The sequence below is a fragment of the Hippoglossus hippoglossus genome, chromosome 21 (assembly GCF_009819705.1).
Source record: "Hippoglossus hippoglossus isolate fHipHip1 chromosome 21, fHipHip1.pri, whole genome shotgun sequence".
NCBI lineage: Eukaryota > Metazoa > Chordata > Actinopteri > Pleuronectiformes > Pleuronectidae > Hippoglossus > Hippoglossus hippoglossus.
Genome location: NC_047171.1, coordinates 16,704,316 through 16,721,105, shown reverse-complemented (window position 1 = coordinate 16,721,105; position 16,790 = coordinate 16,704,316). Strand labels below are relative to the sequence as shown.

General features: G+C 42.9%; 1 protein-coding gene across 26 annotated transcripts in view; it reads right to left on the bottom strand.

Moving 5' to 3' along the window:
* Positions 1–3,065: 3,065 nt before the first annotated feature.
* lmo7a (LIM domain 7a) overlaps positions 3,066–16,790 on the bottom strand; it is a 49,258-nt gene continuing 35,533 nt past the window's right edge. For 5 of the 26 annotated variants that reach the window (XM_034574849.1, XM_034574856.1, XM_034574874.1 and 2 more), the window contains 16 exons: positions 15,017–15,178; positions 14,007–14,221; positions 13,855–13,918; positions 13,247–13,303; positions 12,083–12,108; positions 11,460–11,567; positions 10,147–10,242; positions 8,699–9,210; positions 8,438–8,491; positions 6,961–7,016; positions 6,616–6,774; positions 6,034–6,220; positions 5,225–5,542; positions 4,430–4,538; positions 3,898–4,000; positions 3,066–3,813 (listed from right to left, as the gene is read on the bottom strand). In XM_034574849.1, coding sequence (XP_034430740.1) covers positions 3,791–3,813; positions 3,898–4,000; positions 4,430–4,538; positions 5,225–5,542; positions 6,034–6,220; positions 6,616–6,774; positions 6,961–7,016; positions 8,438–8,491; positions 8,699–9,210; positions 10,147–10,242; positions 11,460–11,567; positions 12,083–12,108; positions 13,247–13,303; positions 13,855–13,918; positions 14,007–14,221; positions 15,017–15,178 — 2,249 coding nt within the window. In that variant the 3' untranslated portion in view covers positions 3,066–3,790. The remainder of the gene's footprint in view (positions 3,814–3,897; positions 4,001–4,429; positions 4,539–5,224; positions 5,543–6,033; positions 6,221–6,615; positions 6,775–6,960; positions 7,017–8,437; positions 8,492–8,698; positions 9,211–10,146; positions 10,243–11,459; positions 11,568–12,082; positions 12,109–13,246; positions 13,304–13,854; positions 13,919–14,006; positions 14,222–15,016; positions 15,179–16,790) is intronic. The other 21 variants (XM_034574864.1, XM_034574852.1, XM_034574853.1 and 18 more) reach the window with 21 other exon arrangements.

Here is a 16,790-nt window from a genome sequence, read left to right as displayed (position 1 = left end):
TTACATGGCTGCATGGAGTCCTCCTGCATGCAGAGGGGGACGGAGACAGAAAGACTTCCCTTTGTTTCCTTTTCCTCCTGCATTTGGATTACTTTAATGATCATCTGCAAAAAACAAGTTGTGCTCTGCTTCTATGAATGAGAATAACAGACTCCCCCTCATGTGTTGGGAATTTACAGGTTTGCACACACTCCATTTTCCTATAATCCCTGCGGTTAATTGAAGTCATGACAAAGCTTCGAGCTGCATGCATGACGCCTGCAAGCCATGGCAACAGATCTAGAGAGACGGTACCTGCAATTACATGAGTAATTATAGCTTCAGTTTATCTGCAGGTGAATAAGTGCCCGATGGCTCCTCTAAATTGCGAAAAGCATCCTTCTAAGTGGCAAATGGCAGGAGGTGCAGCTTATTTAAGACGCCGGTAAAGAAAATGCTGTTGACTTGCAGGTCGTACCTGAGTTAAAAGTGGAAATTATATTTGAACTGTGATTAAACCCCCCTGCTGTCATGACTACCGCTTTCATGACAGCAGGCCCAGGCATGTAGAAAGCTGCTCACAAAGAATATTTATCATCAGCAATCAAACCACACAAGATTGGAAGGGTGATGCACCGTCAGAAAACGGTCAGAAAACCGTGTAAATGACCGTGTAAATGAAAAGAAAAGCATCTCAGCTTGAGGAATCAGACTGCTACTGCATAGATGGTGCAAAAATGCTAAACTCATGCGCACACGCTGCATGAAGGAGATCAATATGAAATCTGCTGTTTTTTGTGCTGAGTCGGCCCAACATTGTCCAGGCCAGTCGGGTTCATTATGCAGCAGGCACAAGATCAGAGCCCTGAGCACATTAACGTTAATGCTGCTGATTACATTAGCTTTCATACCATGACATGTGAAAATGTCTGGCTCTTTTATGGTTGATGTCCCTGTGACTCTTGCTGTGTCCTGTCAGTCATAGGGATGCTGCACAATGCACACAGATCAGCCACAACTTTGAAACCAAATTAAATACTATGTATTCGTCACAGGCTGCGACAGGAAAAGTCCAAGTGGATCGTCAGCAGACGTAAATCAAATTAATTTCATCTTGTCCCAACCGGTGGAACTGAATCATAGAGATGCTGTTACTGTCACGGACACTGTTATATAGAGATGAGACTCCATGTTAATCAGTCATGTTTGTTTACAGACTAGACTGAACTGGATAAAGTGGAGTTTTTAAAAGAAACCTTTCTATTCTGCCAAAACAACAGCAGCTCTTTCAAATGATGGACAGATGATGGAAAATTTTAGATTTACCTTCTAATGCTAGACTGGTCATTTACCACCACCAGTTATTAAGTGAATTTTGTCATACAAAAATATATGAATTCTTCTTCTCTGTGACCTTTGACCACCACAATCTCATCAGCTCATTCTTTAGTCCAAGCCATTTTTCCTGCGATATTGTGTTAATGAGGAAAACGATACTTATACCTATAGGTGACATGAACCTTGATGTTAGACCACTAAATTCTAATGTAAATTTTATGACGGAAATTTCTGATGGATCATGTTTGGGAAAATGTAAGTTCAGAGTGACTTGGGGCAGTTGGCCACCGAAGTCTGACGAATTCATCCTTAAATCCAAGTGAACCTTAAATTTGCACCACATTTGATGATATTGCCTCACAGTGTTTCTTGAGATACGACGTTTACAAGGCAGACGATGGACACGATAGATGGACATAAAACCTGAAGAACACAAGGTCTCCAGCTGTGACTGTGGCACAGAGGAGCAAAACCACAGATTGACGCTTTCCGAGTTATTTTGGTATCATTTATGATACATTTACAAACTAAGCCACAAAATCCTACAACATATTACATGAGGTACTATGTTTTTAAATTACTGTCTTTGATGCTAAATGACAACGCATAGAAGTGCAAAGTTTTCATCCAGCTGCAGCTTAATAAAGATCATTTGAAGCCTAGATCACAGTGCCCCCTTCTGGTCGGTCCAAGCCACACAAATCTCCTAACAGATTCTTTGTCGTGGAAATGGAGCATGACTCGTTCTTGTGTGTTGATTGTGAGATGAAAATGAGGTGAATCTTCGTGGGCCTGCTTGAAAAATCACCTGAAAAGTGGGTTATCTTTCCTCCAAGTGAGCGAGCGGCAAAAAGAAAAAAGAGGATGGCGGGCAGAGCATGCTTTCTTATCTGGGACCTTCCATCTGTGTTCCATCTTTTTGCGGACGTTATTCTTCTGAGCAGCCGAGCATAGTTTCTCTGTAAGCCCACACACACACACAGAGAAGCTGGTTGATTCTCCACGTCAAAGCCTTTCCATACAGGCTGGTTGCGGCCTCGGCTTTGGAGGGAAAAGACGGGGATACTTATCCCGAAAGGTTTTATATTTCCCAGCCACTCAGCTCTGCTCGGTGCCATTCAGGCCGTTCTTGTTTCCCCAAGCACGAGGATTAAGATCTCTGTCTCTCCTCTCCTCCACAGGAGCACCAAGAAAAATCTAAAAATGGAATCGAGGAATTTGAGAGGTCTGCCTCCGGGGGCTGTTTGTGCTTCACAATACGGAGCCAATTTATGCTCGGGTCTAGCTTATTTCCATTTATTGCTTCAGTTGAGCTTGCTTCCATTTATGGCAAATGAGGACAATTTCTTACCTTTGCTGCTCAAACGCATTGAGGGGGCTGCAGACTATGTGCTCTTCTACTCATATGAATATGCAATACAGGCTAGAAAGACAGAATGCATTAAGGAGATAGCCTATCAATGTGTAATCAAATGTAATGCATGCACACTGGATGAAATATGCATGACAAATTGGCTTTGGAGAGCACAAAGCAGGCAGGTCCTCTGAACCTTTGCACAAAGGCTCATTGAAATTCCTTTCATTTCGACTGTAGCGCTACCGAGAGACGGAGAATGAGAGGGACGGACAGAGAAAGATGAGTATAATGATTTCTGATCACAGAGGCAGGAAAAGCCTTGCATCATAGGCTATACCTGAATATCACCACAAAAGGATTACACAATCCCAACAAAAACAAAAGCACGGGGTGAGGATTTAGTCGTTTTATTTACAAATGTTGCCATTTTGCCTCAATGCCATTCAATGGGATATATATAATCTTCACATGGAAACCTGCTTCTGTGTACAATCCTCCATCTATCAGCGATAACTCCAGACAAGTGCTATCCGAGCAGAGGTTTCTCTTTTTAAATATATTTTGAAATAATTCTGTTAATCTTAATCACTTCTCCCTGTTACCAATGAAAAAGGCACATACACATGACGAGAACACCTTGGCTGACAAACATGTTATAACCACGAGATTCAGCAGAAAACAAAACAAAAGCGTGAAAACGAGAAGGAAGAGGACGATCCTGCAGGGTTCTCTCTCAATATCTTGAAAATCTGTCTCATATGACAGCCCCCGCCTGTGGGATCTTAAAGTCTGTTTATTGCTCGACTAGTTTCACGGCTAAAACATTGAAAAAAAACCTCTAGTGCATGCACAACCCTTACACTTTGCACGGCTGTAATACTTAATACGATATAAACGTGTTAAAGTAGATAACGTCTTTGCAAGCTTAGACCCTCTCAATCGCACACTGTAAAAACACAAAACATGATTCTGCTCAATGAGACAAAAGGGAGTTTGCTAGAGTCGGTAATGGAAGTGTGTACGAGCCGAGTGTTTCCGGCTGTTTGCGACGGCTCCGATGTTCATGGGTTGTTGTCACAAGTAGTCTCTTCATCAATCTGCTGGAGGACAGTGACGTCACATAGCGGTTGGCAGGCCGGCTGAAAGAAAAACCGAGCAGGAACATTACACTTCAAGAAAAACACAACACGTCTTGATGTCGGTGGGGTTCGTCAAACACTCACTTTTGAATCGCATGTAGCAGGAGTTACAGTAGAGCTGTTTGTTTCGTATTCTGACTTCAGCGCCGGCTTCCGATCCTCCGAGGTTAGCCGTACAGTCGATACACTGCGGAGGTTTAGCAGAGGGGAGAGTTAGAGACCTGCTCTACTCGTTAAAGCTGCAAAGAAGTGTCTGAGTCCACAGGCGGAGGGATGAGGACAGAGAGAGAGAGAGAGAGAAATGCCTTAAATGTATGTACAGAAGGAGAAAAGTGAGGGAAGAAGAGGATCAAAGTCAAAAGACAAAAAACATTCAGATGCAGGAGACCAAAATTCGAGTCGTGTTTTAGAGAAATAAACAACGTGAGGGGTTGATTAGTTTGTCAGCTTTTGGCACAGAAGATCTACTGTTAGGGATCAGGACCTCCAGATTCAACAGGTTGGTAACAAGAGGGGAAAAAAAGAGAGTCTGGAAGTGATCAGGTTAGTTTTTGGAGGATTGGTGAAGAGTCGTGCTGCAGATGTGCTCCGAGGCCGCCGGGAGCCCAGCTCTCACCTTAAAGCAGGTCAAATGATAACAGAGCCCGAGGGACTCGATGATCATGGCCGCTCCCTTTCCCAGAGGGCTGTCACAGAACGTACAGATTTTCTTGCCACTCACTGACCTGGGTTACAGAACGTACAGCTGTGATTCCAGAGCCGAGCACAAGTGCAAGACTCACGCATTCATGTTAACACGTACACAAAACACACTGGTATACAACGGGGGTAAACTGGTAAATTACTTGTATAATGACAATATTGACTTTTTAAAAATATTTATTTTTGGATGTGGGTCAAACATGTTATACATATATAATGTTTTGTTTTTTAAATTATATATTTATTTTCTAGAGCCTCTGTTTCAGCTAAAATAGAAGAGAGGAAGTTATTTCTTTAATTTTATTTTAATGAAACATATATATGTATATTTAACTCAAAAATTAGAAGTAATAATTTATCATTTTTAAAACATCGCCAAAAATGTTGGGTCTTGTCACACACACACACACACACACACACACACACACACACACACACACACACACACACACACACACACACACACACACACACACACAGGGTATAGATCATGTCACATAATTCAATATCAAATGCAACAACTTATTACAACGCTTAACACATATTAAGAAAGATGAAGATTCAAGAAACCCTTTGTCACCGCTCCCCCCCCTCACCAGAGTTATGGTTTAACAACAACACCACCACTTTGACTATGCTTTAAAACCCAGTATACCAGTGACAGGATGACGCAGCTTGTTGGGAGCATTAGGCGAAGCAGCCATTTTACCTGCTCTGCTGCTGAAGGGCACCGGCCTCGGACGTAGGCTCCGGAGAGGTGGTGGGTGACAGAGAGGAGGGGGAAGGTGTCTGCCGGGACCAGGGGGACGAGGGGGTTCCTGCCCCACCTCGAAGGGAGCCCATGGAGTAGGAGGAGGGCAGGGTGGAGGAAGTGGGCCTCTGGAGCCCCTGTCCGCCACCGTAAAAAGAAGAGCTGCCGGAGAGGGCAGAGTGAGGCCGGGCGTAATTTTGGACATAAGAGTTGCTCCTGGGTGTCCATGACGAGCGCCATGAGTTGTAGGAGTCCAAGTTGTCAAGAGAGTCGCCCCTGCAAAGCCAATCCACGCCACGCCCAAGTAAGCCGGTTAGTAGAGCCATTTAATGCGTCTGGCTACCAACTGCACCTGAGGCAGCAGTTTTTTTATTTGATATCTACTCACTGAAGGTGCAACCCATTTAGCCAGGGCAGGGTCAGAGTGGCAGCCAGACGAATAAATGTTTTCTTTTAAAATTAAAGGTTCAGTGTGTAAGATTTAGGTAGAAGGGTGCCATGTTTTTGTTTTTTTTACAGTAGCCCAAACTAGACAAACTAACACCGTTTGGGTTTTTATGACAACTGAAGGCTACCGGTTCTCTTTCATGTTTGGAGGGGGGTGGGGGGGGGTGGGGGTGAGGGTTGTTCAGCTGCAACATGCAACTTCACCACTAGATGTCACTAAATTCTACACACTGAACCTTTAACTGATTTTTAGTGGGTTTAAAAAGCCAAACGCCATCATCACACAACAGAGATGGGATTACTTGCTGGGTGGACTTTACCTGCGCATGGGTGGCAAGTCACTCTCCTTGTTGGCGGCCATGGCAGCGGAGCGCTGGCGGATCCAGCTGCTGTCCGTCAGCAGCGGTGCTTTCTTCTTCATCTCGTTCAGGATCTGCTGCCGCTCCAGCTCAGCATGCGACAGGGGCTGCTGTCCCTTCCTCTCATCTAGTCCACTTCCACCTGTCACTGCACCCACAGAGAGGAACAAAACATTACACTGGGAAAAATCTAAAGCTTTCATGGAATAAGATCACAACTGGAGACGGGAAGAGAAATTGGAAATAATTTCTGTGTTCCCCAAGTCTTGTTATAAATGAACGAGCAGCAGCATAAGAATAGACGATTTCTTTAAACATTTTGAAATCACGGCAGCAAAAAACGCATTAAATCCATCCCACTATAATCAATCCGTAAATTTCTTCCATGTCATTTTCTGGCCGTTCAGCTGTTAATCAAAAAGCTACATCTTGATTAGGTGAAATGTCACAAGTGATTGATCAGCTGATCAAAACATTCAAATTAAAAACAGATTTTAGTTTTGATTAAAACTGAGAGGGCGGAGCTTCGAGGGCCGAGCCAACCTCTCTCCGGCTCTCTGTATCTCATGGCGTTGAGGATGTTCCTGCGCTCCATCTCCAGCTCTGACGCAGCCCTCTGACTCCGGGCCTGCTTGTCACGCTCACTCCTCAACTGCTTCTCCAGCAGCCAGTGGGCCATGCCCCCCGGCTGCACGTTCACACCTACAGTCAGGTGCATGTGCAACATGTGTACATAGTCTTTCATTGCACAACCAAACAGAGGCGAAAAACAGGCCAATGCGGACATGATATCAGCCTGATGTCAATGTTGCACCTCCAAAAAAGTTACCACTACGTGTACTTTTATAGTAAAACTTAATTAATGCAGAATGAATATAGAAAACTGACCTCTCCTCTGAGGTTTTTCCTCTTCGTCGAGCTGAGGAGACGATTGGGATTTTACCCTGTCAGACAAAAGAAAACATGTAATTAAAAAAAATTACAGTAATCAGTAATAAACTATATATACTAATCTAGAAATCAAACCAATTCATTTGACTTTTTTTGTGACCAGGAGTACGACCGACTCAATAATAAAGAATATCTCACTTTTGTTACACAACAGTGTTCCTTGATTTGACCCAATAAAATTGTATTTGTCCATAAAGGGACACTGCTGATTGTATTTGTCCATAAAGGGAAACTGCTGATTACAGACAAATCTCAGGTAATTTCAATCCCAGCTGGAGACCTAACCCGCTTACTGGAGGACTTCCAACTTCATGACCTTCTGTTTGAGTTATTTTGTTCAAATGCATATATAAAACCTCTACTGGACAACATCAGCTACTCAGTAAAGACAAGACCATTTTCTTCTGTGCAGGAAAAGTGTAGAAAAAATAATGACTCGTATGACATATATAATGCTGAGTTATGTCTGTACTGTAATGCTTTCAGTTTCTCTCTGCTTTCTGTTGTTATTTTTAGGTTAAAATGACGTATGAGTGAGAAATTCTTCTTGTTTCTTAAAAACTGGCGTAGAGGTTTTGGCAGGATCATGCGCTGTTTTGGCAGCTTTGGTACAATTCAGACAAACTGTGTCACCAAGATGAGTCCTGTTGCAAAATTCCCTTCACTGTCCCTCCCATTTAGCATTTATAAACTATTACTTCACATATGAAGACATTTTTTATATCATTACAACTGTATGATACCATCTTGTTGTTCTTTATACAGCAGCCTCCACATGAATGTCCACAGGAGGAGCTACAGTTGTTAACAAATACATTAATTAACACTCAAAACTGCATTATAGTGAATTTTAAATCATTTAGTGATTGTTACCTCTGCCAAGGTTCTGTTCTCATTGCTGTTTGTGTCTCAAGAAAAGCGACTGAACTGATTTTTTTTAAACATGGTAGAAGGAATGTTGGATTTATTTTTTATTCTTTGACACTGACATTTTTTGACATATCCACTATTTTCCCAGGAAGAATATCAGGCATATTTAGGGAACTGATATGAATTATTAATGTGCGCATTTTGATTGAATTCAAAGAGAGACTGTTGGGTCTTTCTATTTCCATTCTATATGCCATTGTACAGCATATAGATACGCAATATATATTTGGGATCTGTCGTTAAGTTTTTATTAATACAACTTTTTAAAGCGATTATATTGAAATATTGTAATAAATTGGGATAACACTCAGGCATTATTGTTACTATTGATCAAAACAGGTAATAAAGTAAATATGCATGGGATAAAAGGTTTGCGTTGTACGAGAAGGTTTTATCTGCGACATTGGCCGATTAGCTGAATATAAAAAGAAACCTTATCTCCAGGCTGCAGGTGCAGTTTATTAACCACAGATCCTGTACTGACCTGTCAGTAAAGGACAGTGGAGGATGCATGTTAAAGCCATCGGAGCCAGCAGCCCTTTGGTGATGAGCGGTGTGCAGAGAGATGGGTGACAGCACAGAGGTTGATGACAAAGCACATGCAAACACGTTAGTTGCAGTTATGTTCATGCACAGATGATAAAGCACGTAATGTTTGACATGTGAGTGTGTTCATATGTGCATGACGGACAAAAGACATGTGAGTGTTATGCAGAGAACAGGAGGAAGCAGCGTCTCTACTGACCACTGCTGCTGCTGCTGCTGCAGCTGCTGCTGCTGCTGCTGCAGCTGCTGCTGCTGGAAGGCTCGCTCCCGCTCTCTGCGCTGCTGCTCCGAAGCTTCCTGCCACCTCCGCTCCTCCTCCCTCTGCTCCTCTCTCCTCCTCAGTTCCTCCTCCCTACTCTTCCTCTCCTCCTCCTCACTCCTCCTCCTCTCCCTCTCCTCCTCATCCCTCCTCTTCTTCTCCTCCTCCGCCTGCCTCTCCTCTTCCTCCCTCCTCTTCCTCTCCTCCTCCCTCCTCTTCCTCTCCTCCTCCGCCTGCCTCTCCTTCCTCTCCCTCTCCTCCCGCAGACGCCGCAGCTCTTGCTCCTCCTCCTCCCGCTTCCTCTTCTCCTCCTCCTGCCTTCGGCGCTCCTGCTCCTGCTCCTCCTTCCTCTTTCTCTCTTCCTCTTCCCGCTGAGAAGAAGTGGGCTGGTTGACAGGAAAGAGTGGCGAGTGTGGGCTGACGCTGTGGCTGTTCCCCTCCAGGCTGCCGGGCTGCACAGACAGATGAAAGAAAAAGAGAAAGTGTTGGAGCACATGAGAACCTCAATTGATCACACGCTCATTAACCCTCCAGGAGGAACTGAAACAATAATGGAGAAATTCCCTGTGGTGACCAAAATCAGTAAATGTTTTGAAATTGCTGAGTTTTTCTTATTGCAAAACATGAGCTGGCATTACAGAGAGGATATACCCACACATGCTGAGTCTCCTGTGTGAATATCCACATGACTGAACGTTGTTCTGCTTCTTAAAAGCCAGAGTCTGCACATGCAACTGCTGCATAATCAAATCCCTTTGGATTGATTTATCCAATGTAATGTCATGATTCAGAGCTTATTGCCACCTTGTGATGGCACCAATTGATGTTTCAGGTATTTAGGTATTCATTTAGACACATTAAAGCTGTGTAGGATGAATACATATAAATGAAAATTACACTCGAGTCCCACCAAAAGAATTCTGATACTACTAATACCGATAAAGCCAATCCGCTGCAGGTAAATCTCTCTGTACACCACGGAGTATTTAGTTCTAAATGAGTTTTAAATCTGGTATCTGTGGAGATAATCCTGCACATTGCACCGGTAGCAATTAGTTTTAAAACCAGCACTAAAGATTGGTTTGCAAGAGATGAAGAGCAGAACAAACCACATAACAACGGAGACGGAGCAGGCTTGAAAGCCAAGAGTTTGACGGGGGAACCTGAGAAGTGTTCAAGACAAGTTTCTGAGCTACAGATAAATAAAGAAACCCTGCATTCAGAAAAGACGACTGCTGAGGCTTTTAGGAGCTGATGGGAAGGAACTGAGGGTAACCTCGGTTGGTGCCTCTCTACCCATAGACAGGTTGGCATATGCAAAATATTTGGAGTTAACTGCCATTACCAGAAGGGGGAGACAGAAGTTCCTCCCTGCAGATTTAAAATACCTTTGCAAAATCTGGTTGGTCCACGGGGTTGTCGATCTCCTCCTGAGACTTCAGCCACTCCTCCTGCAGCTTCTCCTGGTCGCGCTTATATTTCTCCTGGATGAAAAATATAGGTCGAGAGATTGGAGGTCATAGGTCAGATGTTGATGATGATGACGATGAGTGGCAACGGTAGAATGACTGTCCCTCTTTCACTCTCAAAGTGGCTGGGGGTAAGGTCCACACACACACACGCACACACACTACACAGCTACACTGCTACAAATGTGGCTGAAAGCATTTCACGCCACTTTAGGTTTGTTATGGACTCAATCTTCACACAATCTTCACACAATCTTGACAAATCTAAAAGCTGTAGGTCTCCACATTCTGTCTGTGTAAAGCATTTTAGGATCTGCAAACTGCTGCTGACACACAATTCCAACTTGTGGTTATGGCTCCAAAGTGTTTCCCATACAAAAAATACTACAACTACTAAAAAAATCATAGTAACTTTTTCTCTCCTTGGCTTGTGCACCAACTGGGGGTCAAAGTAATGAAATGGAGAATAAAAAGACGCTTGTATTATTTTCATATACTACCAAGCTCACCTACACGTTACCTAACCATCCTGAGTCGATAAGAACCTAGAGAAGCTTGCCCTGGGCAGGAAGTCTCCCGGGCACATCATGAAATCAGGCCGTTTATCCAACAGGGAGAAAGACTGGAGGAGTAACGCTCTGCTCGGACACCTTTGATCTCCATCCAGAAATAAACCCGCAGAAAAATGTTTTGACAGGATTCTACTACATTTAAATTGGCTACTCGACAGATGCTTTACCTTCAGCAGCCTGAGCCCTGTCTGAGGTTTTCTGTTTTCAGCCTATTGGGAGCAGACACTGCTTCGCGGTGCTCTCGTCTCATTGGGACATGGGACACAGAACTGATTTACAGCTGGTTATCAGATCAAATGAATTTTGAGGTTGCTTCATTTGGTATTTTCCATTATTTTAAATGGGCTACAAACTCCATGTCCAGTTTATTAGGTACAGCTATCTAAACCTACTGCAGTCTGATACAACACTAATCCAAGTCTGTTTTGGGCAGATGTTGAGTGTCCTTATTCCTTTGTTTTGAGACTTCATTCCTGTTTTTATGACATATATGACTTAAAGCTGCAACAGTGGAATTTACTGCCCGGATTAATAAATTCACCATCTAAAAATAATCTTCACGTGGGAAGGATTTATCGCAGGACTGTTTTACTAGACTCCTTTAGTATAGGCTGGGGGTGTAACGTAACATCACTGCTACATGCGTGTGCCTTTACGTACCTGTAGGAGGCGCTCCTGTTCCTTCTGCCATTTCTCTTGTCTCCTGCGCTCGTCCTCCGGGTCCCAGGACCAGCGGCTGGAGGAGGGAGTGATTGAGGGAACAGGCATCTGAAAAAAGAGGGCAAACATATCAGAGGGCTTGTGACATCGGTCCGCTGGAACACCTGGCGTATTTAACCTGTTGTTTCCTGACACCTCCGACTGCCTCTGGTGTTTTGCTTGAAACAGCAATTAAACATCTGTCCACATCTGTAACTCTATTATATTTGTAATATAAGGCAAATGCATCATTGCAGTTATCAGTAGATAATGTGTTATTGCCAAGTCAATTTGATCTTTATAGCCCAAAATTACAATGGATATAATATATATAACCCTCGATCCTGAGTATGTTCGGTTCATATATACATCTTCGTATATACTTTTTATATATTCAATGATTCATAATCAAATTGAGGTTTCCTGCAGTCAGTGGAATAACGAGGTGAAGCAGAGTGAACCTGCCTCTGAAGTGAACTAGCAGTGCATGTCAAATGCATAATTATGGATCCAGGCTTCGTGGTATCTGCTTTCAAATATATTGTCATGTCAAACTGCTTTGATGCACCGGTAATATTACTCACATCTGGCATCGCAGACTCTGATCCTCCTTAAAAACAAAGAAAATCACCAAGTCAGTACTTGTAGCGTGCAGAGACAGACCAATGAAACAAGATGTGAATATCCAAGTTAACCCTGAGGCCGTCACAACACAAAGTTGAGCGGCTTATTAAAGCTTCAATTTCGTTTTTTAAAGTCAAGCATCAATTTATGATTGCAAATGACATTTTAAACCAAAGTTAATTGATGTTTTTCATCGGCCTCAAAGCAGCAAAGGTCAAATTTCACCTTGTTGATTGATTCGCTCAATTCAAAGATCACCCACTTGTTGACATTCACATTGCCACACCAATAGTTCTGAATATGAAAATCAATAAATGGATCGTGAAACTGGACAAACTGAAAGGGAAACACATGCATCAGCAGCACAAGAGGCAGCAAAAGTTCAGCGTAGCCGCTCTGACAGTAAACGACAAACAGTTCAACACATGCACGCCGAGAAAGCAACAGGAAGGCTTTTCAGTTCATGCTCAGCAAACTGCGTAACCATGCATTAAACCTGGACACCACTCAGAAACACCACAAAAACAACAGGAGTTTCAGATTTGTATTTGTGGTTGGTACGCTGACACTGGTTCTGACATTCTGTTCATTCTTCCGCAGCCAAATACGCGGACTTTTTAATATTCTCTTTTCATTTTTTAGTATTTCTTTAGGTCTATTTTTATTATTATGAATTATTAAAATAGTTTCTTAAACAGGATGTCAGTGTCCCAGGCTGTACCAGGTGAAGGTGAGGAGATCACTGCACATTCAACCCAGTTTACCACAGAGGTAGACCAGCGCACTGACACTGGACCCTGAGCCGCCTGAAGGAGGGAAGGGGCACAAGGGTTAAAGCTTTGGCACCAGACAAGACTGTCACAAAAAAGGAAAAGTCCCAAGAAAGAGCCATGGAGGATTTCAGTCCTGACATGATTATCAATTCATAACGGGTTCCTTATGCATTTAACATGAGGCGGACAAGAACATGCAAAAAACCCTTGGAAAGCTGAGAACTTCAGCAGAGACGCAGAAATGACACAGAGGCACAGAGAACCCAGCCAACAGATTACACAGACGTTATATGAATATAAAGACAAGCCCACCCCTCTTTGGTCAGTGCTTGTTCTTTTTTTTCTTTTTACCTTGTTCAAAAAACTCTGACCGCCGTTTTAAGTTTTTCAAAGATATGGGTTCTGACTCTACATGAGAAATGGAGAACAGGATAAAGTGAGGAGAGAAACACATTTAACCAGAGGAGAAAAATACGATATCGCTTTAATATGAATTACACACACAGTGCATGTTGCCTAAGATGTATTAGACAATAAAGATTAATATTATCCACAGTAATTACCTCCGCCAATGTTTTCAGCCCTGTCTGTTTGTTGGTTTATTTGTTTGGAAGGATGCACTATATCAATTTTGGTGTGGATCCAGATCAGGATGTGGGTTAACAATGCATTTTTCAACATTTTCACTGTTTTCTCAGAGAAAAAATTCATGGATTTTGATATGAATAAATAAATCAGGAACATTAAGGGAACTGATTTCTATGAGTGTGTGAAATATGGTGGATCTTGATTGAATTTAAGGGGATTTTCGGCCCTTTGCGGAGGTATGTGCTGGACTGAGTGCCATGTTCTCCCACATCAACAAAATTGCACCTAACTTGTGTATTTTTATGTTCAGTACAGACACAGTCATCGAGATCAATTTCATAACTTTTCTGATTTTGCCCTCTGTTCTTTACCTTTGTTCCTCATGGTCACCGACTTCTGATAGAAACTTCCATTAACTCCATTTGAAGCCAAATCCTGCAGAGAGACATAATGCCCACATATTTTTGAAAAAAGAAGAAAATCACAGGGCCGGGAACAATGACAGGTTAAAATCTGACCAAACCTGAGTCAACCTGAGTGATTCTGGGTAACTTACGACTACTGGGTTGGCGGTGAGCTCTTTGGGCAACAGGGTTTCCGAGGTCATGCGCGAGGTGAAATCCAGGCTGGAGTTTGCAGTGTTCGAATCAGGGGAACCTAGAAGTATCGGATCCATACTGGTCAGATTGATGGTCTTATGGCTTTTAAATGGCAGGGAAGGTTGGTCTCTGTCCCAGTCTGCACGCAGACAATGCAATGGCACAAACACACGATGTGTGTATGCACAAAAAAAAACAACATGATTTTGTGCATGAGTGTTTGTGTGTATATGTGAAATACAGCATTTGACTTAGAGGTGTCTACTTGCATGAAGAAGACTAAAAAGCAGGGAACAAGGTTTCTGTGATGGTGTTGTTATAGAGAGCAGCAGGGGGTGACAGAGAACCCACCTTCCCCAGCCATGCAGCTTAATGAAGTTTCCATAAACCCACACAATGTTTACAACAGACGCACAACCACCGGACACAACAACACTAATATACCCAGAACTGTGTGTTAGTGCAGGTGAGCTACTGCGGGTGGTTTATCACGTTTGTGAGTTGACACTGATGCAGAAGAAGCCTGTGGCACTAACACTGTGAAAACAGCACACTCACAGAACCATGGACCTGAGCTGGGTTAGCTCTCCACAGGGGAACAGAGAGGAACGAGACACAAAAGACGAAATGACCAGAAGATTATGGAAAAACAGTGTGAGAAAAAGACGCACAGGGAGGACTAAAAGCCTCAGAGGTCCCCACAATAACAGTTTCTCTTCATTAGACGAGGAGAAAAAGCCTCACGGGTCCTTCACCGTTTCACTGTCATGAAATCATTCATGGATGATTTCACAATAGTTTACGCACCAATTTAAAGTGTCAAAACTGTTTAGCAACGCACGATGCATAAGTGGGACTGTCAGCCCAGGAATGTGACCCTCAAAGTGGTTCACGTCAACCTCACGCACACGCGCACGGTGGTCGGATGACTCACTGTTTTTGCCATGACGGCGAACATCCATGACCAGGCTGCCATCCTGCAGCGCCTCCTCCATGCAGGACTTCCAGTCTGTGTAGCTCATTTCTGCCACCTGCTGGCTGTTCACGGACAGCACCTCGTCTCCGGCCTGGAGCTGGCACATCTCAGCCGGGCTGCCTGCGCCACACAGAGGGATACGTTTTATCACACCTTGGTCCATAAGATGCTGAATATCTAACATAGACAATAACGTGGCTATTGTGGTAACAGTGTAATTTACTGAGATCGACATTGTAAAGCTATAACCTCAATGCAAGAACACATAAGACTTAAGGTCTTCTACAAAATCTACTGAGTAACAAAATACTTTCCATGCTTGAATGGGAAAGTGGTCTTGGAATTTTGGACCTGCCTTTCTATCTTTATTTCTATGCTGTATTCTTTTTAACCTAAGAACCTAAACCTTAATCTACCAGTATTGTATTAACAATGTGGTATTGATAATTCAATAATAATTGACAATTATGTTCTTGCACTACACCACTTACATGTTCAATGTGTGATATTAAAATTCTTACCAACCTTTGAACTATCTATATTAACGTCCCAGTTATTAATTAATAGATAAATACTGTTGATTAACATTGAAGAGAAAAAGTCGGGAACCACAGAAAGTCGGTGGTTTGATCCCAGTCTTCCCCATCTGCCTGCCAAAGTGTCCTTGGTCAGCCCTCATAGAAAAAGTGCTGCCCATAGACACACTGCATGAATGTGAGTGTGTATGTGTGGATGTGGATGACTGTAAAGTGCTTTGAGTGGTCATCAAGACTAGAAAAGCGTATATATAAAAATACAGACCATTTACAGACCATCATATTTCATCTGTGACTTATTGATCTGAATCAGTAATTTGTGCCAGATAACAATAAATGGTATGTTTTGGATGTTCAGTGCATTCTAGTCTTGATGACCACTCCAAGCACTTTACAGTATAGTTTAATTCACAGTTCATTTAAACACCGTCGGCACAGCCCTCAGGGGCAATTTGCAGTTCAAGGACACTTCATGCCAAATGGAGGAGCTGGGGATTGAACGACCAACCTTCTTGTTGGTGGACGACCCGCCCTACCTTCTGAGCCACAGCCGCCCAATAGGATTGTTCATTTATGTTCTGTTGCTGTAAACTACTTTGTTTGCACTGAACAATGAACCTGGTCATTTTACAGCAAGAGTGTTTTGCTGCCTCTTGTTGCTTTTAATTTTTCTTTGCATGCTTGATTCTTTTACTTATTATCTGGTCCTGTGAGGAACAATATCTCATTCTGCTGCATGTGGATTTTTACATGGCTATGTAATGACAAACCAATAACCTTGACATTGAATAGTGCGCCATCTCGTGTCTCATTCTGCATCTTTCCGTCTCGTGTTTCTTAACCTCTCCCTTCATAGGTTTTACAACATTTTGCCAAAGAACTGCAGTGAAAATCAAGATCCGCCCGCTGGCTAACACGGGCACATTTATAGAAATGTTATTGTTCTTATACCTAAAGACATGAAGAAGAAAAGAAAGGTAACATACGACATGACGTGATGGAACAAACATACAACAGGCTTAAACACAATGAACGCTGATGCTGGTGTGACAGAGTTCCAGAGTACGTACGTATGTGTTGGAAAAATACATTCATTTAGTCATTTAGTCATGTGGAGGTGGAGAATCAGTGGAAAGAGGCTCAGGCCCAGCAGATCTGACCCAGATAGATGTTGCCCTACTTAAGTCTGGCACTGC